This window comes from Lissotriton vulgaris, chromosome 5, assembly GCF_964263255.1.
Source record: "Lissotriton vulgaris chromosome 5, aLisVul1.2, whole genome shotgun sequence".
NCBI classification, from domain to species: Eukaryota; Metazoa; Chordata; class Amphibia; order Caudata; family Salamandridae; genus Lissotriton; species Lissotriton vulgaris.
This window is the reverse complement of record NC_141693.1, coordinates 167,810,160-167,835,783: the sequence shown is the minus strand read 5'-3', so window position 1 is coordinate 167,835,783 and position 25,624 is coordinate 167,810,160. Positions and strand designations below refer to the sequence as shown.

At 44.2% G+C, this 25,624-nt stretch overlaps 1 protein-coding gene across 1 annotated transcript in view; it reads left to right on the top strand.

Moving 5' to 3' along the window:
• Positions 1–25,624, top strand: part of PAPPA (pappalysin 1) — an 870,469-nt gene that overhangs the window by 823,058 nt on the left and 21,787 nt on the right. Inside the window, exon 20 of the mRNA XM_086921096.1 lies at positions 23,411–23,482. Within this exon, the coding sequence (XP_086777222.1) occupies positions 23,411–23,482 (72 nt within the window). The remainder of the gene's footprint in view (positions 1–23,410; positions 23,483–25,624) is intronic.

Below are 25,624 nucleotides of genomic sequence, written 5' to 3'. Positions count from 1 at the left end.
GGGAGAGTGAGCTAGAGGGAGTAAGACAGAGAGAGAGGGGGCTAGAGGGAGTAAGACAGAGAGAGAGGGAGACAGAGGGAGCTAGAGGGAGTAAAACAGAGAGGGAGCTAGAGGGAGCAAGACAGAGGGAGCGAGAGGGAGTAAGAGAGAGGGAGCTAGAGGGAGTAAGACAGAAAGAGTGTGAGACAGAGGGAGCTAGAGGGAGCAAGAGAGAGGGAGAAGGAGAAGGAGACTGAGGGAGTAAGAGAGAGAGAGGGAGCAAGACAGAGTGAGAGGGAGCTAGAGGGAGTAAGACAGAGAGAGAGAGCTAGAGGGAGCTAGAGCGAGCAAGACAGAGAGAGAGGGAGCTAGAGGGAGTAAGAGAGAGAGAGGGAGCTAGAGGGAGCAAGACAGAGAGGGAGCTAGAGGGACTAAGACGGAGAGAGAGGGAGCTAGAGGGAGTAAGACAGAGAGAGAGGGAGCTAGATGGAGCAAGACAGAGAGAGGTAGCTAGAGGGAGCAAGACAGAGAGGGAGCTAGAGGGAGTAAGAGAGAGGGAGCTAGAGGGAGTAAGACAGAGAGAGAGGGAGCTAAGGGAGTAAGACAGAGAGAGAGGGAGCTAGAGGGAGTAAGACAGAGAGGGAGACAGAGAGAGCTAGAGGGAGTAAGACAGGGAGAGAGGGAGCTAGACAGAGAGAGGGAGCTAGAGGGATTAAGATAGAGAGAGAGAGGGAGCTAGAGGGAGCAAGACAGAGGGAGAGGGAGCTAGAGGGAGTAAGAGAGAGATAGAGGGAGCTAGAGAGAGCTAGACAGAGAGAGGGAGCTAGAGGGAGTAAGCCAGAGAGAGAGGGAGGTAGAGGGAGTAAGACAGAGAGAGAGGGAGTAAGACAGAGAGGAAGACAGAGGGAGCTAGAGGGAGCAAGACAGAGAGAGAGGGAGCTAGACAGAGAGAGGGAGTAAGAGAGAGAGAGGGAGCAAGCCAGAGTGAAAGGGAGCTAGAGGGAGTAAGACAGAGAGAGAGAGCTAGAGGGAGCAAAACAGAGAGAGAGGGGGCTAGAGGGAGTAAGAGAGAGAGAAGGAGCTAGAGGGAGTAAGAGAGAGGGGGCTAGAGGGAGTAAGACAGAGAGAGGAAGTTAGAGGGAGTAAGACAGAGAGAGGGAGCTAGAGGGAGCAAGACAGAGAGAGAGAGGGAGCTAGAGGGAGTAAAACAGAGAGAGGGAGCTAGAGGGAGCAAGACAGAGAGAGAGGGAGCTAGAGGGAGTAAAAGAGAGAGAAGGAGCTAGAGGGAGTAAGAGAGAGAGAGCAGGAGCTAGAGGGAGTAAGACAGAGAGAGGGAGCTAGAAGCAGCAAGAGAGGGAGAGAGGGAGCTAGAGGGGGCAAGACAGAGAGGGAGCTAGAGGGAGTAAGACAGAGGGAGAGGGAGCTAGAGGGAGTAAGACAGAGAGAGAGAGGGAGCTAGAGGGAGTAAGACCGAGAGGGAGCTAGAGAGGGAGCTAGACAGAGAGAGGGAGCTAGAGGGAGTAAGACAGAGAGAGAGGGAGACAGAGGGAGCTAGAGAGGGAGCTAGAGGGAGCTAGACAGAGAGAGGGAGCTAGAGGGAGTAAGACCGTACCTAGCGCCGTACATTTCCGACAGAGGTGGTCCATGCGGTAAGTTGTGAGGGGGTGACACCATGAGTTACCCGCACCGGGTGACACCAACCCCAGTGACGCCACTGCATGTGGTTGCACCCTGCCTGGAGTGGCAGAGTGCACAAAAGATGGGCTGAAATATTCTCCGGAATAATTTCCAGTGGCTGATATGAATTCAGGTATTCCACCCTTCTATGTTCATTCATGTGCAAATGGCTAGATTTATGGCTGCAAGCTATCAGGTGACTGTGCTCATGAATTCTTTTACTTATATTTTACACCTATACAATATTACCCCACACTCCTGTAATAATGTGCATAATCCAGTTCAGGAGATGCAAAGTGGGTGTTCTATGGTTTCACTGATACATTTCAGGTTCCTTCTTGTTCTGAAAATTGTCAGAGATTTATTGCCATCAAATTAAGGCGTGAATCCGAACCTCGTGATGATGGATGGGGAGGTGGGGGGAGCGGGTGGTTAAGGAAAACCCTTTTCATTTAGCGATTTAAAAAAAAATCCATTGAACAAAAGTGTTGGCATTTTTCCACTTGCAATTGTAAATGTTACAGTTATACACTAGAGAAATGCTGCGACCAAAAAAAAATGTACTCACAATATTTTTCCATGATTCCTGTAAAGCAGGGAATGGCACAATGTCCAGGTGTAATCTGGACAATGTGAATTCCTTAATGTTGTATATGTGCACCCATGCAAATTCATGGACGCTCATGTTCAGATTAATGAATTTCTCTGAAAATCTGATCCCCAGAGTTTTGATTTTTCATCTTTTACTCTACTATTTCTAAAAGGGCATTTTCTTCAAGCACTTCTTTTATGAGGAAACTTAATACAAACAAAAACCATGATGTCGGAATCCCACTGTAGAACATTGGTACTAGAGGAAGGGATGAGTTCAGATGTGCTTCGGAGATGTACTCTTTTATCACCCTATTGGTTGTAGAGTCATTGCCCGAGCTTGAAGAGGTACTGCATTTCAGGCTGCAGCTTCTTTTTCCAGGACCCAAATTGTTGTCTCTTTCACCTCCTATGACACAGTTACTAGACAGTCAAAATTAATTTTGCCTGTGCCACAGTTGAAAGCTTCTCTGACTACCGATTACACATTTTAGTCCCTGCTTTACCACAACCTAGTGGGAAGAAAGTTAGACGGGAGCAGCAAGTTAAGCTGTATGTAAAAGGAGCAAACATTTATGTATGAGTTTCATATTTCCCTGTTCTTCACTTTTAAGTAAGATTTTATATCTGTGTTCCCCTGATCAGCGCACATATATCGGAAGAAATTGATACAGAAAGTGTATCATTTTCACAACAGTCGAGATGAATGATCCTGTTGCATCCCTTGGTGTTACTAGATCAGCTCATTGTCCATTTCGGGGGGGGGGGGGGCTGCGTCCCCCGCCTCATCCTCAGGACTCTGCCCCGCTCCCCACATGCTGTGCTGCATGTTAAATAGAGCGCCATAGAAAGCGTCCTTGAGAAAGAAGATATGGCCAGGTCAGGCCTTCTTGGTCTCCCTGGACATCTCACTTCCCCACATTCTCTGATCACGTTTCCTGCTGAGCCGGTGAAAGTCAGGTGGCAAACATCATATATTCTATACTATCGGTGTTACGGGAAGACCTTCTTAACCGTCTCTCTTGAGTCTTCAGTCTAAAGATGTTGTATACATCAGCTTGAAATTAATTTGCCCCTTGAGAGATTTAGGGTCCTTGATCTTGCCATCCTGTTTTAGCAATCCAAGAGCCGCCTATGTGCAGACTACTGATAATTTGGGCAAAGTAAAAAAAAATATTTGCAAAAGGTATTTACTAGTTGTCCAATTACTTCCCTTTTAGCACTCTTCTTGGGTTTAAGCAGTGAAAGTTTTCTTAGACATACCACCATTCACCAGAGAGCTTAAAGTTTTGACCAGTTTGTGATCGTAATGCATGTATTTTTACGAGTACCCAGCGTAAGGGTGACAGTAGTCAGGGCACCGGGTTAATGCGCCGCCTGCCTCAGGAGTGGAGCCTGGGTAGGGGAAACCAGCATTAGTCTGGAACTCGACAGAGCTGGTACGGCAAGTTTGCGTCGTCCTCCAAGTCGGCGGGTGCGTCATTGACCCCGCTGCCCTGACTACCACCACCCTTATGCCAGACTTCTTTTTCCAAGTTTGCAGCCCTGATTTATCAAGCTTTCACTGGCTGGAGGCTCCACTTTTGACGGCGGAACCACACATTGGCTCGAAAAAATTTACTTGACCGCTTCCTGCTTGTGTTTCTCACAACGCAGCTGTTAACTTTGATTTAATGCAACTCCCTACAACCATAATCCTAGGTGTTGGCATGCTTTGACACCTTGACAGACTTACCCTGGCCATAGGAACTTATTTCTACTTCTTGTGGATTCTTTCCTAACAACAGCACTGATCAAATCCCTTGTAACCCAGTCCATACAGTGTTTTTTTCAAACTGATTCTAACCAAGACCCCTTACAGCAGCATACATGCCCATATCTGAAACTGGCTGACTCACATGAACCTGAAGAGAGTGGCATGCCAACAGAAGCATTACATCACACAGGTGCATCATGTACAGCGACCTCTCTTTCGAAACACCGGCAGCAAACTAACAAACTAAAATCAAAAAGCAATCTCGTACATCCCATCACTTCACCACAGAGAAAGCTATTACCTTTTTTGAGGTGATCTTCTGAGCACTGCACAAACTCTGGCCTTGTGCTGTCTGTATGGTTGCAATGCCTTACTCATTGTCATCCCAACTCATTTGTACCTTTGTTGAAGAGTGTCCCAAACGTGGTTCTTGACTCAGTAAAGGGTTGAAAATGAACATGATTTCATGGCGATACATATGAGACGGTGTGGTCTAACGGCTTGAGCGGTCAACCTTGAAGCTGGGGAACTTTGTTCGATTCTCGGCAGGGACACTCAACATCCTGTGATTCTGGGAAAATTACCTCATCTCCCTGCACCTAACAAAGAAAAATACTGTGCCCATCTGTAATACAACTGGTGCTCATGTAAAGCGCTCTGAAACCTTTAGGTCTAGATCGCAGCCCATGCAAAATATATATGCATGGGCTGCTGCTCCATACATATACAGTCTTCAGTAACTACAGCACAACTGCCAAAGTAACAAGTACGATCATCAATGAATGCAACCAACATGACAGAAAACAATCTCCATCCCAACTGGCTGGACACGTCAGGACATAAAGCTATGGCTCCATCGCGGCAGACATCATGAAATGCAGAAAAGCAGCAGACAAGAAGACAAACTATGCTCCAGTGATTTGGAATAACTTCCTACTACATCTCATGATGATCCATCATTCATGTACATCTGAAAGGAACTTCATACTCATTATTCGCCCTAATAGGTCTTGATTTCCATGCACTCACCTTCTTCAGGACCTCGTGCATCATCTCCAAGGTAGCCACAACCAAAAGATCAACCAAAGTGACAGAAAAACTCCCTCTCCCATTTGGAGATGCCATGCTTAGAGCCAAAGTCAAGAAATGCAAACAAGCAGGCATCTGTTCTCAAGCTGTACTTTGAGTAACTGGGTAACATCGGAACACTTACCTGCAAACTCTCTCAACCACCAACCACAAAAAGAAGCAGTGCGCGCCTCATCTACCTGAAATAATAAACTATTAGTGCCCTCAGGCTTAAGAGATGAGCTGCAAAGAGGACGTACAATGGCCTCAGCACACAATTATCAAGTATTCTTCAACTGACTTAACAAATGGGCCAGGAAAAGGACTAGAAATGTGAAAGGGGTCTGTGCAGGGAAAGAATGTATAGGAAACTGCATCTTACACTTGGAATCTCTCATTTTATTGGTACTGATCTAAGAAAGGAAAACATTTGATGGGATCAGCATCGCACTATATAAGAAGCAAATCCAATTGGCTGGGTTCCAACAAGGGGAGGGAATATGATGTGGTTTGCTTTTCAAAGTATGCGTGCTCTTATTTATTAGCAAGTCCAGAAAAGAAAGATGATGAAGGGATAGGCTGCTTCGACTTGTGGAGTCACTGCTTATTGACACAGGTAACGGAGAGGGATGCCACGGGAAGGGATCTGAAGTGATGGTACGTGAAGGGATCTGGAGTGATGGCATGGGAAGGGATCTGTTTCCCGGATTATGAATGTAACTGCTTGATTGCACAAGTCCAAAGAACCAGAGTAACGTTTAGAGACATTCTTTGTGGCCAAAGAATGCAACTGTTTATTAGTACAGGTCAGGTAAAGGGACGTAATCCTACGGCCCCTCGCGGCGGGATGCCTGGCTTTCACCTTGTGGATACCCTGCTGGGGTTATCTCACAGGGGAATACCAGGACGGGTTCCCAAGGCAAGCGCCTTGATGCCTTCGGGTGATACGTGCGCTATATAAATCGCAATACATTTACATTTACATTTACATAATCAGAAGGGATCTGCTTCATGAGCTTAGAGTGGCACTTTTTATCTGCACAGGCCGGTCCATGAGTAGGAGGAGTGTGAAGAGATTTGTTTTCTGGAATAGGTATCTCACTGGGAATTTGCGCAGGACTAGAAAAGGAAAGGAATGTGACAAGATCTCATTATCGAAATAAGGTTCTCACTATTATCCCTGGACAAGCAATTGGAAGGGATGGGATGATTTCTGCTTCTGGCACAGGTCAGGGATGTAGGAGAAATGTGAGAAATCTGCCTAATGGACCTGGGATGTCACTGCTTATTGGCACAATCCAGGTAAGCAATTAAAACCAAGGACACCTGCTTCCCAAAATAGCCATTTAACTCCTTAACGGTGTAGTTCCAGGAAGAAGAAGGGATGTATAGAGATGAACTTCAGGGGCAAGGGATATCACTTCTTTATGGGATCGGTCCAGGAAAGGGAAGAAATGAGAATCTCTCCATTGCTAACACGGATAATTAATACAGGATCGGGAAACGGAAGTAATGGGAAGAGACCTGCTTCCTGGCCAATGGATGGCATTGGTTTGAGCAAAGATTCAGTTTAAGAAATTAATGTGAAGAGGTCAGCTACCCAGACTTGGAATTATATCGATTTTCGGAAAAGGTCCAAGAAAGGGAGAAAATTAAAGGGATTTGGGTCACGAACCAGCAATGTCACACCTTTCTGTTCCAGGTCCCAACAAAGGAAAGGGATTTGAAAAAAGCTATATCTTATCCAGGGCCACTGGAATTATGCGGCAAGAGAGTGTGAAATTATGTGGCCAAATTAAGTAAATTATGCGGCAATGAAAGGCAATTTATGCAGCATACGGTGCTACATTTTGTAATAGTCTTACTTCATTATTTCATAGTTTTTTTACTTGGTAACACTGTCTAGGCATTGGTTGCACCTCATTAGTTCCAGTTTAACACTCAAATATAACAATAAGCTACAGACAGGTGACCGGTTGAGCTTTGCAAAGGGCCTTACACCACACAGCAACCCAAAGTGCTGCAATTTTAGTAACTTTTGAATAATTTGAGGTAGAAACAACAAGTTTTTGTTCAAATCTGCAGGTTATGCAGCAGATGATGGATTATGTAGCAAATGCGGCAAATGGGTAACTATGCAAAAATCATTACTGCCTCAGAGTCGCATAATTCCAGTGGCCCTGATCATGGGATTTATTCTCTTGCTGCTCACTTTCTCTTTGAGCCTCTTGGTCCATTACTCTTCCTCTGGCCTCTCAGGTTATTTCTTCCATTGAAATGAGCCTGTAGTGTGTGCACCATTCTCTTTGCATGTAGTCTCTTGCACTGGTACATCTGCCTAGGTTTGATGGATCTCAAAACAGAAAGGAACTAATTATGAGTATGGTAATCCTGGGGCCGCTGTACCCATGGATGGCAGTTTGACTGCCACCATCGCATCGAGCCTCCCGCCTGATTATGATGGTGGTGGTGGGACCACCAGCAGTGCGCCACCACTGCCAGGATCCCACTGCGGCGGCCATGGGAAAAGCATGCCAATATTGGGGTGGTGCCGATGCCGGTACCGCCAGCAGATTACTACCTGCCTTTCTACCAAGCCTTTCATGGTGGGGACTCTGCCATGAAAACCTTAAAAGGCATGTAAAGGGGCCCCAACAGGGCCCCCGGATAAATCTGTCCATGGAGTGCATGCAGAGAGCACATGATTTGCACCCCAAAATTGCACAGTCGTGTGTGCATTGTGTGGCATGCACGGCATGGTGCAGACACCATGCACGGCCGTGCCGCCGGGTCTCTAACGGAGGCGGTATGCTGCTTAGGCTCTCTATGAGCCAGACATTCCCGTCGCTGTGACACCGCCGCACCGCCAGCCATGGATTACTGCTGTAATCTAGAGAGTGGAATTGTCGACGGCTTGGCGGTCTTCCTGGGAATGCCGCAGCGGCGGTCCTACAGGGAGACCGCCAAAGTCGTAATCAGGCCCAGAGTCTTGTTCGGGAGGTTCCCGGGGATGGTTCACATTCTCAAGCCGGAAGGGCTGTAACCCCTAGCCCCAGTACCATCAGTTTGCCTCCCTGTTTATTTGGAAATGGGTCTAGTCCTGACACTCAACAGTAAACAGAATCTAGCTAAAGACAGTTATTACATTTCCATCTGCCTGTCAGGGAAAAGGCCGTATATTTGACATTTGAGGCCCGTGACCACTTATGGGACCAACATCATTGGGACTCGTCCCTCCCCTTTCTCCTCACACACAGACTCGCCCTGTTGTGAGACAGGTGGAGCAGGCCAGCCCTGAGTAATAGGAGCGAAAAAAATGAAAGCACTGGAAAGATAAACAGTTCCACGCAGATAGTATAGAAGTCCATTTAACACATGTCAGGTAAGCCTCGCAGCAGCCTACTTAACAAGGACTGTAAAAACAAGTGCTGGTTCCCCAGCAGACGGATTAAATTAACCCCCGGATAAACACGGCTTGTGCGTCAGGAGACATCAAATATCAGGCACGGGGTTTCCTAAAACTCAGCGCTGGAATTCCCTGGGCAGTACTGTTAAAAGCTGTTGACGTCATCTTCAATGGCTTCAACAGAGCGGCCGGCGCTCGTGTCAGCGCGCATGGTCCTTTCAGTAGACGAAGCCTTTGACCCTTCCCTCCCCAGGAGACCGAGGGCAGGCTTTGAATGGGCCTCCCTGACACGGCGGCCTCGGCATACGTCCCCCGGCGGGACTCGAAAAAGGCACAGCTCATTTCCTCCAGCAGAGGCACGTATTTGATGCCTCCCAAGGTTCCTTGCGCCCTCTCCCCGCCTCGCCGCAACTCGGCCACCCCATGTTCAGCTTAAAACGCGGCTAGTGTTTCGCCGTCACAGAAAGAACGTCTGAATGCGACGCCTTACGAGAAATATAAAATATTATTTTATTCTCTGACCTTCCTGCTTTGCACAATGTCAAACAGGGCCTGCTGGCAAATAACATAAAGAGAGGGACGTGTGCTGGCTGTGGAAACAGTCCTTGGGTAGCCCCCGAGCGCCTCGCCTCAACCTACACCCCCCCCCCCTTCCCCGCGCATTCCTTCATCTGCCTCTCGGACCTGGTACGCTCGTTCTCACAATCCCCCCTCGCCCTCTTATTACTTTCTGTTAATGCTGATTTTCACCTTCCCTGTACAATATATTTTTCCAACACGCGCCCTTCCATCTCTTTAGTCTTTACCTTAAGCATCTTTATTTTTTATTTTTTATGCCATAAGCATATTTTTGTCTGCATTGTGCTCTTTTATTTCTTTCGTTTCAGTATGTTTTTTGGCATGAAGATGAACGAGGGGAGATGCAGCGATGAAGACTGCATAGCACACACACTTTTGTAGGACGTAGCCAGGGTCGGACTGGGACAGAAAGCATGCATTTGTGCTTCCTGTTGGCAATGTTTGTGCTAATTTCAGGGAAAACAACAGAAAAACCCAGCCAGCAGATCATAAAATAGGCCTATATATAAGTCAGTGGTCTTCAAACGTTTTAATTCCGTGCCCCCCCAGTGTAGAAAAACAATTCGCCGAGCCCCCCCTCAACATTTTTCCCAATTATTCTATTTAACTGGCAATGTTTAAATATGTCTAGAATTATTTAAACATTGCAGCTAAGTTCTTTCACTGTTTTAGAAATGCAACCAAATACATGATTTCCAAACATACTATTCCACAGGATCCACATTGTGGTTATTCGAAATGGCAGTGTGGGTCTCAGAGAAAATTTGAAGTCCCTTCCCTTTTGACACCTTCTCCCAGCTAGGATTTAAATGACAAGGGATGTTATTGATGGCCCATTACAGATGTGCTTACTGCTGCTCATGTTTTTTAGGCTGAAAACAAAGCATAATGTTTGTTCTGGCCAGAGCCTGGCGCCCCCCCCCCCTGGGATCACTTGAGGCCCCCCTAGGGGGGCCCGCCCCCCAGTTTGAAGACCTCTGCTATAAGTAGTCAAATAACAGCCCCACACAGTAACCTATGAGCCCAGACTGTGGGTGCTGCCTGATTGCCCAATAGGCCAATCCAACCCTGGACGTTGCAAGCACATAGACTCTATTTCTTTGTTGGGCGTGAAAGGTGAAAGTTGGGCACAAACACGTTTTTTTCACCTTCTTCTCGCTATGTCCGCATTCCATGATTAGCACCTATAGTGCTCTTTTATGGAATAATTTCCTCAAAGTAGAACCTACCTGTGTACTGTTTTTTGCATGTGTCAATGTTGTTTCTCTGTGCGTCCAGTGTGCTGGAAGGGGTACATTACTGTGAAGATGTCTCTGTTGTAGCAATGGCTGATAAGACGCGTTCCTTCGATGAAGGCTGGCGGTGCACCAGTTTATTGGTCCAAAAAAGATATAGAATCTTGAGCCCATACCTGTTTCATGGAGGATGAGTCAGTGCAGCATATACGAGTGATGAAAGGCTGGGGCTTTCATCTTGGTATTTATAGCTGTTATGTGTAGACCCAAGACACTGCATAACAGTGATATTAAGAGTTGCAGGAAAACAAGTTAACTGTTTTATATGCACCACATACTAAGCAAGGGAATTTGGATGTTCTCCCCCACGCACCCATTAGGCATCAGCATTGGTCAAAAGCTGATTAGATTTATGGGCCATGTCACTGGGTCGTTAGAGGTTAATGTAGTGCAAAAGGTATATATTTAGGCACTTTAGGCACGTGAAATTGGTCAGAATGTTCTGGGAAATAAAATATATTTTCAGAATGGGATTAGTAAATAAGAGTTCCAAAATGCTTTGTGTAAATTATAAGTATATTCAGTAAATTGAATTCAAAGGCCACACTACATATGGGCTGTGGTGGACTTTTCTTCTCATCAAAATTAAAAGGTCATCAGCTACATTGTTGCGATTTAAACACTGGCGACCGCCACATACATAAAGTGGTGGGGAGGGTGAAGGGGGCATGTGAGGAGCTCAGGAGGGAGAGCGCGGGGGTTAATTATATAATTAAAATAATTTAAAAAAAGAGTTGCCTGAAGCTGCTGGCCGCCTCCCGCATTGCTCCTCCACGGTCTTCTTCCTACTTCCTTGTCCCAGCAGGCACTTGGGCAGCATCAGACTCCCTGTACAATCCCCAAGCTGCTCTCATGCTATGAGAGCAGCACAGGGCCGGCCGGCCGGCCAAACCCACATGCGCATTTACAGCACAGGAACCAGTTCTCCTCCTTCCTCGCATGGCCCTCCCTATAGCCCTAGCTCAGAACCAGCAGCTGAAAAGTAAAATAATATTAAAATATTGTGTTATGTTTCAGCTGCTGGCTCTGAGCCAGTGGGGCAATGCTCCTCCGCTATTGCGGAGGAGCCGCACCTCAATTTAAACCTACGAGCTGCAAAGTACCTGGAGGCCCCAGAGGCTAGTTTTTAGCCCTTTAAACTGTAACAATTCTTTTGGAATCACAGCCTGGAAAATGCACATACACGCCAGGAGCAGACATCCAAAGTTTACATTCATTCCAGAACAAGTTGGGCCACCATTTGAATATCACACGAACCTGATTTGTTGAAAACTATGATTAGCTCTCTGACACAATACTAGAATCATATCATTTTTGGTACCGTTTTCTTTATGCATAGCTACCAAGCAGACACATGTCGTGTGACCTTTTCACTTAGTCCTAGCCTTTTAATAAACAGTGCTGCGGGATCACTGACATAATATCGAGGGACATAATATCGAGTACCAAAAATATCGGCGACAAAATATCAGCAGACAGAATATCGACTTTGTATCTACAAACAGGTAAGTACAAAAATATCGAGTAAAAAATATCATTTACAAAAATATAGTTTGTAAAAGTATCGACTTTATCAAAAACAATGTTAAATTAAATAAAAAATTACAATTATTTACTAAAATATACTTAAAAGTACTTAAATTACCTTATAATAATTAAATAATTAATTAAAGTTATAACACATTTTTTTTACAATCATATTTGTTAAAACATATATATATAGTAACATAATATAAATCAAATATATCCGATATTATTACCGTAGGATAGCGGAAGTTTAAAATTACTATTCCCACTCCAAAGAGTGCAACAGTAGATAAGGCGTTGGATAGCGTAGAGGTAAAAATTACTATTCCCACTCCAGAGAGTGCAACAGTAGGGAAAGCGTTGGATAGCGTAGGGGTAAAAATTACTATTCCTACTCCAGAGAGTGCAACAGTAGGGAAAGGGTTGGATAGCGTAGGGGTAAAACTTACTATTCCCACTCCAGAGAGTTCAACAGTAGGGAAAGCGTTGGATAGCGTAGGGGTACAAATTACTAGGGAAAGCATTGGATAGCGTAGGGGTAAAATTACTATTCCCACTCCAGAGAGTGCAACAGTAGGGAAAGCGTTGGATAGCGTAGGGGTAAAAATTACTATTCCCACTCCAGAGAGTGCAACAGTAGGGAAAGTGTTGGATAGCGTAGGGGTAAAACTTACTATTCCTACTCCAGAGAGTGCAACAGTAGGGAAAGGGTTGGATAGCGTAGGGGTAAAACTTACTATTCCCACTCCAGAGAGTTCAACAGTAGGGAAAGCGTTGGATAGCGTAGGGGTACAAATTACTAGGGAAAGCATTGGATAGCGTAGGGGTAAAATTACTATTCCCACTCCAGAGAGTGCAACAGTAGGGAAAGCGTTGGATAGCGTAGGGGTAAAAATTACTATTCCCACTCCAGAGAGTGCAACAGTAGGGAAAGTGTTGGATAGCGTAGGGGTAAAACTTACTATTCTCACTCCAGAGAGGGCAACAGTAGGGAAAGGGTTGGATACTGTAGGGGTAAAACTTACTATTCCCACTCCAGAGAGTGCAACAGTAGGGAAAGCGTTGGACAGCGTAGGGGTAAAAATTACTATTCCCACTCCAGAGAGTGCAACAGTAAGGAAAGCGTTGGATAGCGTAGGGGTAAAACTTAATATTCCCACTCCAGAGAATGCAACAGTAGGGAAAGCGTTGGATAGCATAGAGGTAAAAATTACTATTCCCACTCCAGAAAGTGCAACAGTAGGGAAAAGGTTGGATAGCGTAGAGGTTAAAATTACTATTCCCACTCCAGAAAGTGCAACAGTAGGGAAAGCGTTGGATAGCGTAGGGGTAAAAATTACTATTTCCACTCCAGTGAGTGCAACAGTAGAGAAAGTAGATACTTCATATATTATTTAAAAAGATATATATATTAATATCTATAAAAAAGTTAATTAAAAGTAATTACCACTTTAATATAATATAATAATTAATTAATTACAAATACTAATTAAACTTAATCATTACAATTAATTATCTATTAACACTAATAATTACAAATTAACAATTAATTAATTAGTAATTAAACAGTTACTTAACAATTAAAATCTAATAAATACACAAAAAATTAACATATGTAATTAGTTATAATTAAATTACTTCCCACCCTATTCCCCTATGAACCCACAACCCGCTACAGAAATTAAATTACTTAAATTAACATAATTATCAATTAATCAATTAAATAAAATTATTTGGCATTTAAAATTTAATTAATTACCCAAAAAATATAATTTAACAATTAATTATAAACAAATACCAATAAATAAACATATTTAATTAATTATAATTAAATTACACTACATAAATTAACATATTTAATTAATTATAATTAAATTAAATTACACTACATAAATTAACATATTTAATTAATTATAATTAAATTAAATTACACTACATAAATTAACATATTTAATTAATTATAATTAAATTACTTCCCACCCTACTACCCTATAAACCCACAACCTGCTACAGAAATTAAATTAGTTAAATTAACATAATTATCAATTAATCAATTAAATAAAATTAATTGGAAATTAAAATGTAATTAATTACTAAATAAAAATTAATTAACAATTAATTATAAACAAATACCAATAAATACATTTACATATTTAATTAATTATAATTAAATTACTTCCCACCCTATTCCCCTATAAACCCACAACCCACTACAGAATTAAATTACGCAACATTTAAATAACAATAAATTAATTAATTAAATTAAATTATAACATAAATAAACACTTTTAACACATAAAATGCACTATAAAAAATTCGATATTATTAAAATTTCGATATTTTTCTTAACCTATATTATGTACTTCGATATTTTAACTATCTATATTTTAAAATTCGATATTACATTACTTACCTTCAAAACGATATTTTTGATGTCTATATTCTGTCCATTCGATATTCTGTCCAGCCTATATTTTGTACTCGATATTATGTCCATTCTATATTTTGTAGTCAATATTTTGTCTGTTTACCAGTACTGCGTATCGTGAGACTCATAGTTCTGTGTTTATAATTATAGTTATGGCCTAAAAAAAAAATCCCAGCATGTCGAAGTGCTATTGTCTAAAAAGCCAGGACTAAAGATATCAAAGGTGACATGGAGCTATCAAGAATTAGCATTTATGCAAAATTCTAAATGCACAAATGATGAAAATAATAAAAGTTAGGGGCTTATTTTTGAGAGTCCAGCGTCATTTTTACACCATGTAAAGTAGTACATGCATGACGCAAGGCTCTCAATCAGATTTATGAAGCCACACAAAGCCATGCTGGCTTTGAGCGGAATCATAAATCTTGAGTAAGGCAACGCATTACAAATCTCTGTATCTCCTTACTCTGCACCCTGGAGGTGTTCCATGGACGTTGTGGTGGGTTTTTCCATGCAACACTCATGGATTGTGATGCTGCCCCAGGTTAATAAAATCATAAAAGCCTGTGAAAGCTCCAAATCCTTACGCCTCCCGAGGTGAGGAGTAAAGGGGAGCAATATCTTTCTCCAGTATTGGGGTGTCTTTCATAGATTCACATGCCTGAATCATTCCCAGTCGTCGGAGTGGAAGTCCCACGGTACATAAAAAAGCAATAATTTGTATATAAGAAAGCCAAAACCCCTGGTAATACCAACCAGGAAGTAAAGTAGCCCTAAGCTACAATGGAAAAAACTTCCACACTCATGACTATCCTAGTCATTTTGTATAGACCAAACTACAGCCAATCAGGCGCTAGCACCCACTAGAATGCTCTCCCCAGAGACACAGGCTCTCAGATTTTCTACCGCACGTCGTGTGAAAGGGAGTCTCCCTGAGCTCTGCTCAGTACTTCTCAACCTGACTGGTTATTTCTCCTATTTTTGATATATCTTCTTCACAATCTCTCTTCAGACCATGTGAGTCTTGTGGGAAGCTTAGGCTTTTTAAAGAAGATCCCCAGAAACAGTGCATTCAATGCCTGTATGCTGATCATGAGGTGAAGGATTGTAAGATCTGCAGAACGTTTCAACAGAAGACCCTCAGAGACAGAGACGGTCGTCTTCTATTATGATTGCAGAAGATTAAGGACCAGGATGATCCTCTAACTGAGGTTGGAGGTTTGGCTTCGGGGTCTTCTATATCTTCCAGAAAGAGAAAGATTGAGGAAGAGGTATCTTCTCCTGGGGCTAAGGTATTGAGAAAAGCTAAGGATTCTAGCTTGCCTTCCTCTTCTACCACAAAAAAAGCTTCTCCACCTTCTAAATCTAGGCTTAAAATGTCCGAGAAAGTCTGCTAAGTGTTTGCCATCTAAAAGACTGTCAGAGAAAAAACTACCTCAGAAAAAGACCTCGTCGACGACCTCATCGTCGCCGGCTGCTCCGTTGACGGGTCCCGTCTACAGTATTTCCTCCATGTCAAGGGTTACCTTCTCTTCGCCAAAGCCTCAGATGGTGATGTCGACGGCTTCTTCACCATCGACGATGGTCTTGGTTTCAGTAAGACCCATCTCGTCGACGAAGATTCAGCCATCAAGCGTCGATGTTCCTTCGTCGTCGAAGTTAAAGATGATACCGTCGACGAAAGTCATTCCGTTGACGGGTCCCTCGTCGATGAAGGCAGCTTTGCCGTCGACGACCAACCCGACGACGAGAGGTCCATCGTCGTCGACATCGTCGTCGAAGATTCCACCGTCGTCGACAAGTTCCTCGTCGACGAAAGTTCTACCGTCGTCGACAGCTTCGTCGGCGATGAAGTTAACATCGTCGTCGAAGGCTTCGTCGACGAAACTTACCTCGTCGTTGACAACATCGTCAACATTGAAAGCCCCGTCGACGAAGCATGCAATATCTCCGTCGACGATACCGTTAACGGTGGGTCTGTCGACGCCTCTTCTGTCTTCATGCACGGATCTGCAGGTTTGGTCTGCTGCTCCGTCTGCTGCCTCTTTTACTTCACCGTCGACGGGAGCTACATTATTGCAAAGGAGAGGCTCTACTCTACCGCCTCTTTCACTACTAAATTTGTCTGAGCAGCTTTTGGATTCAGAGGAGAATGATAATCAGGAACAATCTAATGAGGACGACAGTTTCCGAGTGGCCAGAAGTCCGTCAGAACTGTTAATAAAGACGCAGGAGGATGATCACGAGCACCAGTTGCTCAAGCCCCTGCAGCAGAACCAACAGCACAGATGCCGTTAGACCTTCTTACAAATCTGCAATACATGTTAAATGACAATTACCACCGGTTCCCTCCGTCTGAGTCGGCAGACTCGCTTCTGGCTACACCCATGACTCAAGCACCTGCCTCAGCCTTGAGAGTCCCGAGACAGTCTCCTTTGACACCAGTACCTGAGGCACAATCTTCTAATCCAATCTCTAGCACAACCCCACCATACGTGTAACACCACTGATGATGATAGAGAGGAAGGAGAGGTGGACGACCAATCAGTAATGTTGGAGTGGGATAATTATCAAACGCAGACCCCATCACCTACTGCTCCTCATACGGCGGACTCTCCACCTGTTGATATTGGTGGATTCTATCTAGTAATGAAAAGAGCGACAAAAAGGTTTCAGATTACTATGGAAGCTAAACAGCAGGATTGTTTTTGTATGACTTTAAAGATCAGCCACACAAACAAGTGAGAAGAATCCCGATAATAGATTTCATTTGGAAGGAGGGCCTGAAGGTCATGTCCACTCCATATTCTTTACCAGCAGTCTTGCCTCGAATTGACAAAAAGTACAAGGCGCCCATTACATCACCTGCATGCCTTATCGGACAAGCTAAGAGAGAGTCCGTTGTCACTCAAGCGGCACAGAATAAGGCTAGAAACACATCCTCTCAAGTGACTGCCCCACCTGACAGAGATGGAAGACGTCTCGATTCCATTGGGAAAAAGGTGTCAACTATAGCTGCGACTACTATCCAAGCAGCAAATTCCCTAGAAATCCTAGGGAGATATGATAGACAGAGGTGGTCAGACATATCCCCATATCTCGAAAAGCTTCCAGAACTGGAGAGGTCAGAAGCAAAAAAGGTGTTACATTAATGGGAGTGCGTTTCTGCAGAGATGATTGACGCAGCTGTGGATGTGGCAACCACAGGCTTCTGACAGTTGGCGGGCGCAGCAGTCTTAAGGAGACAAGGTTGGCTGAAGTCAACCTCCTTCCGCAAGAAGTCCAGGCAAAGATAATAGATATGCCTTATGATGGAGAATATCTATTTGGCCAGCACATTGATGAGGCTTTGCAGGCCATAAAGAAAGATACAGACACCGCGAGGTCGCTGGAAACTGCAATTTCGCAAATCGTCTTTTCGTGGTGCCAAAGGACGTGGGTCCTATTCAAATAGAGGAGGATATTCGCAGCAGCGCTCGTACCATTCATCACAAGGTAACCAGTGATATCAACCGTATAAACAACAGACATACGGACAGCGAAGCAACAATTTTTCGCAAGGGAAAAGAAAATCCTCTTATCGGGGACAAGATTCTGCTAAAAGGCAATGAGGACTGCCACCACTGATGCCAGTACCAAAGTCAAAAGTTGGAGGAAGAATATCCCATTACTTATCAAATTGGTCCAAGATTACTACGGACAAGTGGGTCCTGGATGTAGTGGCCAGAGGACACGCTTTGGAATTTGTCAAAATCCCTTTACATTCACCTCCAAAAGGTCCACCACCAGCTCACCTCAAAGAGCTTCTGTCCCAAATAAATATAATGATTCGGAAAGGTGCAATTGCGAAGGTTTCTCAAATACAAAGAGGAAGAGGTTTCTATTTGAGGTTCTTCCTCATACGAAAGAAAACAGGAGAGTGGTGCCCTATTCTCGACCTACGAGCCCTCAACAAATACCTCAAGAAGATGTCCTTCCGGATGTTAACACTTCAAGAAATCCTCCAGCTTCTTTCCCAAGGCGATCACATGGCTACCCTAGATCTTCAAGATGCCTACTTTCATGTGCCCATTCTCCCCAGGCACAGAAAATTCCTGAGGTGCAGAGTGGCTGGCAGGGACTTTCAATTCAAAGTTCTCCCGTTTGGGCCTCGATCAGCGCCCCGAGTATTCACGAAGGTATTAGCCCCAGTGGCGGCACATCTTCGCTTGGAAGGCATTCAAATCTTCCCGTATTTAGACGATTGCCTTATCAAGGCCAGTTCTCTAAGAGTAGCAAGAGTACATGTCCAAAGATGCCTCAAGATTTGCAAGATGGCCCTCAACTTCGACAAAAAGAGTACGTTTCAGTACGAATGTACAAGTCATTCCTAAGGATGCTTTCATCCTGCATCCCTCTCATACCCAACTGCCGTCTCCGGATGAGACCTTTCCAGGAGGAACCCAGTCTACAATGGGTTCAAGTGTCAGGGTCATTCGACGACAGGATCGCCATAACCTACAGTGTGAAAAAGGCTTTTCTATGGTGGACTCAGAAAAAGAATCTGCAAATAGGGCGTTCATTCCTAATAGAAATACCAAGTTACACCATCACCACAGACGCTTCCCTGGAAGGATGGGGGGCACACCTACAGGGAATGACCATCAATGGGAAATAAGATACACATAAAAAGAAGTGGCAGATCAACCTTCTAGAGTTGAGAGCAATTTTTCTGGCCCTGAAATGTTTTCGGACGGTGATACACGGATCCACAGTTTTAATCAGAACAGACAATACAACAAGTATGCATTACTTGAACAAGCAAGGGGGCACAAGATCGGCCCTTCTATCCCAAGAGGCCCAGGAGATTTGGAGTTGGGCTCTAGATCACAGGATAAATCTGTCAGCAACGCACGTTCCAGGGATGTCCAATGTCCTCGCCGATTCTCTCAGCAGAGCAACAGCGACAAATCACGAATGGGAACTTCATCAGCCGACTCTGGACAGAGTTTTTCAGAAGTGGGGTCATCCCGACCTGGATTTATTTGCGACGAAGCAGAACCATAAATGCCCATACTTTGCAAGTTGGGTTCCCCACAAGGATTCATGCGGGGAAGCACTTTCGATGAATTGGTCTCAAATATTTGCATACGCTTTTCAGCCGATTCCTTTGGTTCCCAGGGTGATCCGGAAAATGAAACAGCAGCCATGCCACCTCATCCTCATCGCGCCCAGGTGGCCTCGCCAATATTGGTTCACCAAGCTCCTACTTCTCTCTGAGTGCAATCCCATACAACTTCAAACACTACCAAATCTTCTAACAATGCAAGAGGGTCAAATTTGTCATCCGGACCCAGCTTCCTTGAAATTAGCAGCTTGGCTCCTCAACACGTTGAATTCGCCCATCTAAATATTCCGGAGGATTGTAAAGAAGTTCTAGCCAACGCTCGAGCACCTGCTACTATTAAGACTTACAAACTTAAATGGAAAAGGTTTTGTGCCTGGTGTCTCGCGGCCAACTTACATCCACTCCATGCCAAACCAGAACAAATCTTACCGTTCTTTCTTCAATTGGCTAAGTCTGGCTTGTCTCATTCTACTCTGAAAGTGTTTTTAGCGGCCATTTCCAGATTCCGTCAAGATGGCTCTAACTCTTAGTATTCCACTAGAATAATTCAGCAATTCTTCAAAGGCCTTTTTCGAATGTTCCTGCCTGTTCAGCGTCCACCTCTTGCCTGGTACTTGAATGTGGTACTCTCTCAGCGTCACCCCTTTGAGCCTATTCATAAAGTGGATCTAAAATTCCTTTCCTGGAAGATTTCTCTCCTTCTAGCTTCAACATCGGCACGTAGAGTCAGTGACATTCAAGCATTCACCATCAAAGCACCGTTTTTACAGTTCACTTCAAACTCGGTGGTGCTACATACCAATCCAAGCTACATGCCTAAAGTTCCATCCGACTTTCACCTTAATGAGCCAGTGCTTTTAAAGACATTCTTTCCTAATCCACAAACAAGAGCGAAGAAGGCCTTGCATTCCCTGGACATCAGGAGATGTCTTAAATTTTACCTCCAACGAACTGCTACATTGCGAAAAACAGATCAGCTCTCTGTAGCAAACAGAAGGATATGTCAAGGATACGCTGTATCTAAGCAGACCATAGCCCGTTGGGTGTCCTCAGCAATTAGTCTCTGTCACCAACAAGCAGGGAGACTATTACATTCATTGCCAAGAGCGCATTCTACGAGAGCGGTCTCCTCCTCAACAGCCCTCTTTGCTGGAGTGCCTCTTCATCATATCTGCAGAGCGGCAACCTGGACCAGCACGCATACCTTCACCAAGCCCTATTGCTTGGATCCTGCCAGTGATGCAGATACTTCAGTGGGAAGAGCAGTGCTTCGCAATCTTTTCAAATAAGGTGAGCCTCTGTTCTCCCTCCTCCTCTAAGCTCTCCTAGATGCTTGTGTTTCATGTAATATTGTTTGCAATGTACATATGCATAGGAATGCAAAAAGGCATCTATGGGCAGGATGGTGTGTACTGCTATTTACTCTGATTCAGGCATGTGAATCTATGAAAGACACCCCAATACTGGAGAAGAACAATAGTTACTTACCTGTAAACTGTGGTTCTCCAGTATTGGTGTCTTTCATAGATTCACATGCACATGCAGGTTGGTATTGCTGGGGTATCTATTCTAAGGGGAGGAATCCATAACTAATAGTCTCTTTCAGATGAGCAAGTTACTTACCTTCGGTAACAATATATCTGTAAGAGACATATATTAGTTATGGATTCCTCACCGTCCCACCCATCTTCCTCGTTCTGCAAACTGACTTCTAGGGTAAGGGACTTCTTTTCAGGGCCTTAGTTTAATGCACCAGTGGTCAGTGTCTTGCATTGCTCTGCGCTTCTGGCATGGAATGTCGTTTAAAGAACTGACGTCAGCTCGCAGGGGTGGCTTCTAAGTAGATACCACAACGTCATTCCAACGATCACGACATCAACGACGAATGCAGAGTCGACCAACGCCACCTACCGACGTGCAGGGGTCCTGATGAAGAAAAATTCTCCGGATCCAGTCCGATGCCTGGGGGTAATTCTAAGGTGAGGAATCCATAACTAATATATGTCTCTTACAGATATAACGTTACCAAAGGTAAGTAACTTGTTCATCTGTGCAGCGGATCTTTTTATACATCTGTGCAGCTATGTTCAGTGGCTCTGTTTGTCCATCCGGCACAGTTAATATGTCAGATCTGTACAGTGGATCTGTTCATCCACCTGGCACAGTTGACATGTCAACTGTATGCAGTGGATCTGTTCATCCACCTGGCACTGTTGACACGTCAGATCTGTACAGCGGATCTGTTCGTCCACCTGGTAGAGGTGTCATATCAGCACTGTGCAGCAGATTTGTTCATCTACCTGGCACAGTTGACATGTCAGATCTGTGCAGTGGATCTGTTTTTCCACCTTACAGAGGTGACATGTCAGCCCTGTCATATGTGGCATATCACAGGTGAGATATCAGCTCTGTTAAGCAGATCTGTTCTTCCACCTGCCACAGTTCACGTGTCAGCTCTGTGCAGTGGATCTGTTCGTACATATGGCACAGGTGACATATCAGCTCTGTGCAGCAGATCTGTTCTTTCAACTTGTACAGGTGACACATCAACTCTGTGCAGTCTATCTGTTCATACATATGGCACAAATGACATATCAGCTCTGTGCAGCAGATCTGTTCGTCCACCTGACACAGTTGGCATGTCAGCTCTGTGCAGTGGATCTCTTTTTCCACCTTAGATAGGTGACATGTCAGCCCTGGCACAGGTGACATATCACAGGTGACATATCAGCTCTGTGGGGCAGACTTGTTCTTCCACCTGGCACAGGCGACATATCAGCTCTTTGTAGCGGATCTGTTCACACATATGGCACAGGTGACATGTCGGCTCTGTACAGAAGATCTGTTCATACATATGGCACGGATGACATATCAGCTCTGTGGAGCGGATCTGTTCATTCGCCTGGCACATGTCACATATCTGATAGGGCCACTCTTGCTGTGCTTCACAGACGCGACCCTGCTACAAGTGTCCAATCTACAGCCCGTAGTCATTAACCGTTTATGTGATCATAAGTTGACAGTGTTTCTGGTTCTTAAATTTCACCCGCAATTTTTCCAGCTTGTAACTGGCAAGCAGTTTGCTACACTTTTTGAGTTGTTTATGTATGTATTTGAACTTACTATAGCTGCTTTCAGTAGCAGATTTAGGAAGTATGTTTATTTTTGTTTATCTGTAAAAGCTGTGTCTAGTTTGAGGCTTTCTTCTCCACTGACTAGGAGGGGTTATTGTCTCTTTTTAGTAAGATTGCTGCCTTGTGAACTGAACACTATCTAGAATTAATGTCCCGTCATTAATTCTCTCTCTACTTCGCTCTCGTTCTCTCTCTGTCTTTCACAGTCTCCCCCTCGTTCACTCTCTATCCTTCATACGCCTCCTCCTATTTCTCTCTTTCTCCTATTCTTCCTGAAGACGGAGACGGCAAGAAACAAATTTACGATAACAAACAATTTTAAAAAGGCAGAATTCACACAAGGGACCCTTTTCGCTGATATCATTCTCTGTCTTTTTCTGGCATTTTTTTTTTACTAATCTGTCTATCCCACTCGTTATTCTTACTTACATACTTCTCTGTCTCCTCGATCTCTCATATTTTTTCGTATTTTGCTGTATAGAGTTCACTTCCCTAAATCGTTTTTGTCTCTTCCTTCGACTAACGCCTCTTTCTGGATTTGCTTATTCCTTTCTTTTTAGTTCTCCTTTTTCATTCTCTTCCTTCTCTATCTCCCCTTCGCTGTGTCATAGCTCTCCCTGTTCATATTCTTTATTTCTTTTGATTGCTTTCCTTCTGTGTTGTGTTTTTCTTTGATATTTGTCACAAATGTACCTCTATATTCGCCTTTGAATGCAATTTGTATACAGTTGTATTTTTTTTACCATCTTTCTCCCTTCCTCTTGAAAGTGAATCGTGACATGGAGTGCTATATACACCATTTCACTCACTCCATGTTTCCCTTTGGATCCTTTTTTGACACCTCTTTTTTTGTCATTCACCAGAAAATTGTTTGCACGGCTGAGCGAAAATGGTATCCACACCCACAAACAATTCATTGTATTAAAGGCTGTGAGGTAAGTTTAAGATATCCTATGCTATGAGTTTCGATCGAGCACCAGTATCCCGCAAAGTATTCATGGCTTTGAACTGTACAATAGTGTAGAGCATCATAACTGTGTCCTTCAACCCATGCTTCCATATACTGCAGGGATCCCCTAAGTTGGCCTTTGAGGGCTGAAACCATGCCAGATATTATGGATATCCCCATCGGATAAATATTGCACAGTGCTCAGCTCTTCCTAGAGCTTTCACCCAAAATGCCAGACCAGGACCAACTCACACCAGCAGATAAAGGAGGAGCGACAAAACCACCTTTTTTCAGTGTATTCTTTATTAGTTACCATGGAGTAATTGATATTTTCTCTTTTATGAAGGACATCTGTCCCAAATCAATATCTTGTTAAAACTTCCCAAACCCGGCTAGCCCTCTAGTATCCGTAGAAGTAATTTGTGCGTGGTTACTGCTTGCAAACCCTCAGACTACTTTTCACCCCCTGTTTTCTTAACTACTTTTTTTATCCCCGGTATTTTGGGGCATATTACCAAGCAATAGCGATAATTATCGCTATTGCTTGGTTAGAGACAAAAATTTACCGCTGAGCTGCGGCGATTTTTACCGCAAATAAACCTTGGTATTACCAAGGTTTAACGCGAATGCGATAAAAATCGCCGCAAAGCATGAATATCGCTGAAAAGTCAGCGATATTCATGCATTACCGAGCTAATGCTCTTAGCCATGTTATCCACCTCCCATTGGATAACATGGCTAAGAACTGCTCAGGACAGGTGTTAGCTTTTGGAGATATTCGCGCTTAGCGCGAATATCTCCAAAAGTTGGTAATAGGAGATACCGATGTTAGCGACTGTTTTCAGTCGCTAACATCTTGGCACGCCCACTTTGCATGTCATTAGTGATAAATATCACTGACATGCAAAGCGGGGCCCAAGATGGTCGCTATCTCCTACTAGCTGTCGCTAACTGGTGTTAGCGACAGCTAGGCAATAGGGAGATAATTTTATCTCCGCTTTCTTGGCTTTTAAAGCCAAAAAAGCGGAGATAAACCCCCTTGATAATATGCCCCTTTATTCTCAATACCAGTTCTTTCACTAATCCTTCAGAATCACACTCCCTCTTCACAAGCAGAACATTAAAAAGGTTTGGTTTTTACACTCAATTTGAGAACCATCTCTTTCCACGATTGAGATAAACATAGGTGTGGAGGAAATACACATAACAGGAAAGCCATGTAACCCACATCACTCAATAAATAAACAGTAATAGTTATCTTTAAAAAAACTAGTGCACTCCAGCCGTGGCATAAGCACAAATACAACATTGAAGCAGATAATAAAAACCTCTGCAAAGAAGCTTGTTTCAACTTAAATTGAAACTGGAGAGAAGCACCCCTCCATGCACACACACACACACACCAAAGCCCAGGCTCAGTTTTCAGTGCCATCAGCATGCCCCATTAGTGGCCTGCCCTGGCATAATGAAACAAGCATTTACAATGCAATGGTCTCGGCAATATTATTGGTAGAGCTATTTGTATTGCTCATTATTTTTTTTTTTTTTTGTATCCCTAAATAAATGGCATTATTATTTCTATTGGCATATACACAGCTTCCCGCGTGCGGACATCTTCTACACACACTGGATGTATTCGAAGCCTTCACCGGTTGCCCCCACGGCCTGCCCTGCCCCCCCGGCCCCCCGCGGTCAGAGTCGTTGTCAGCCGATGGGCCTCTTCTGGCCGCTGAAGCCGCTTCCCCTGCCCCATTATCAGCTCTTCACGCCGCACCCTCTGGCTGTGCGGGGACAAAAGGCACTGAAAGAGCCCCCACCCACCCCAGGGGGCAGCCACTTACCCTGATAGCGGGGCACTTACTGGCAATAGTATCTGCGTCCCCGCGAAGGGGAGGGGGCTCACCCGGATTTATGGCAGATACGCGCGTGCAGCCTGCCCATTTCCGGTCCAATGGGACATAATAGGACCCAAGGTTTGGCGCATTTTTTATATAACGCGAACTCGACCCGAAGGTATTGGACAGCTTTCCATGAGCACCGGGTTCGTTACACATGGACACATTCTATTTTGGGATACAGGAGGAGATAAGTGATTTGCCCAGAATCACAAGATGTTGAGACAACGAGA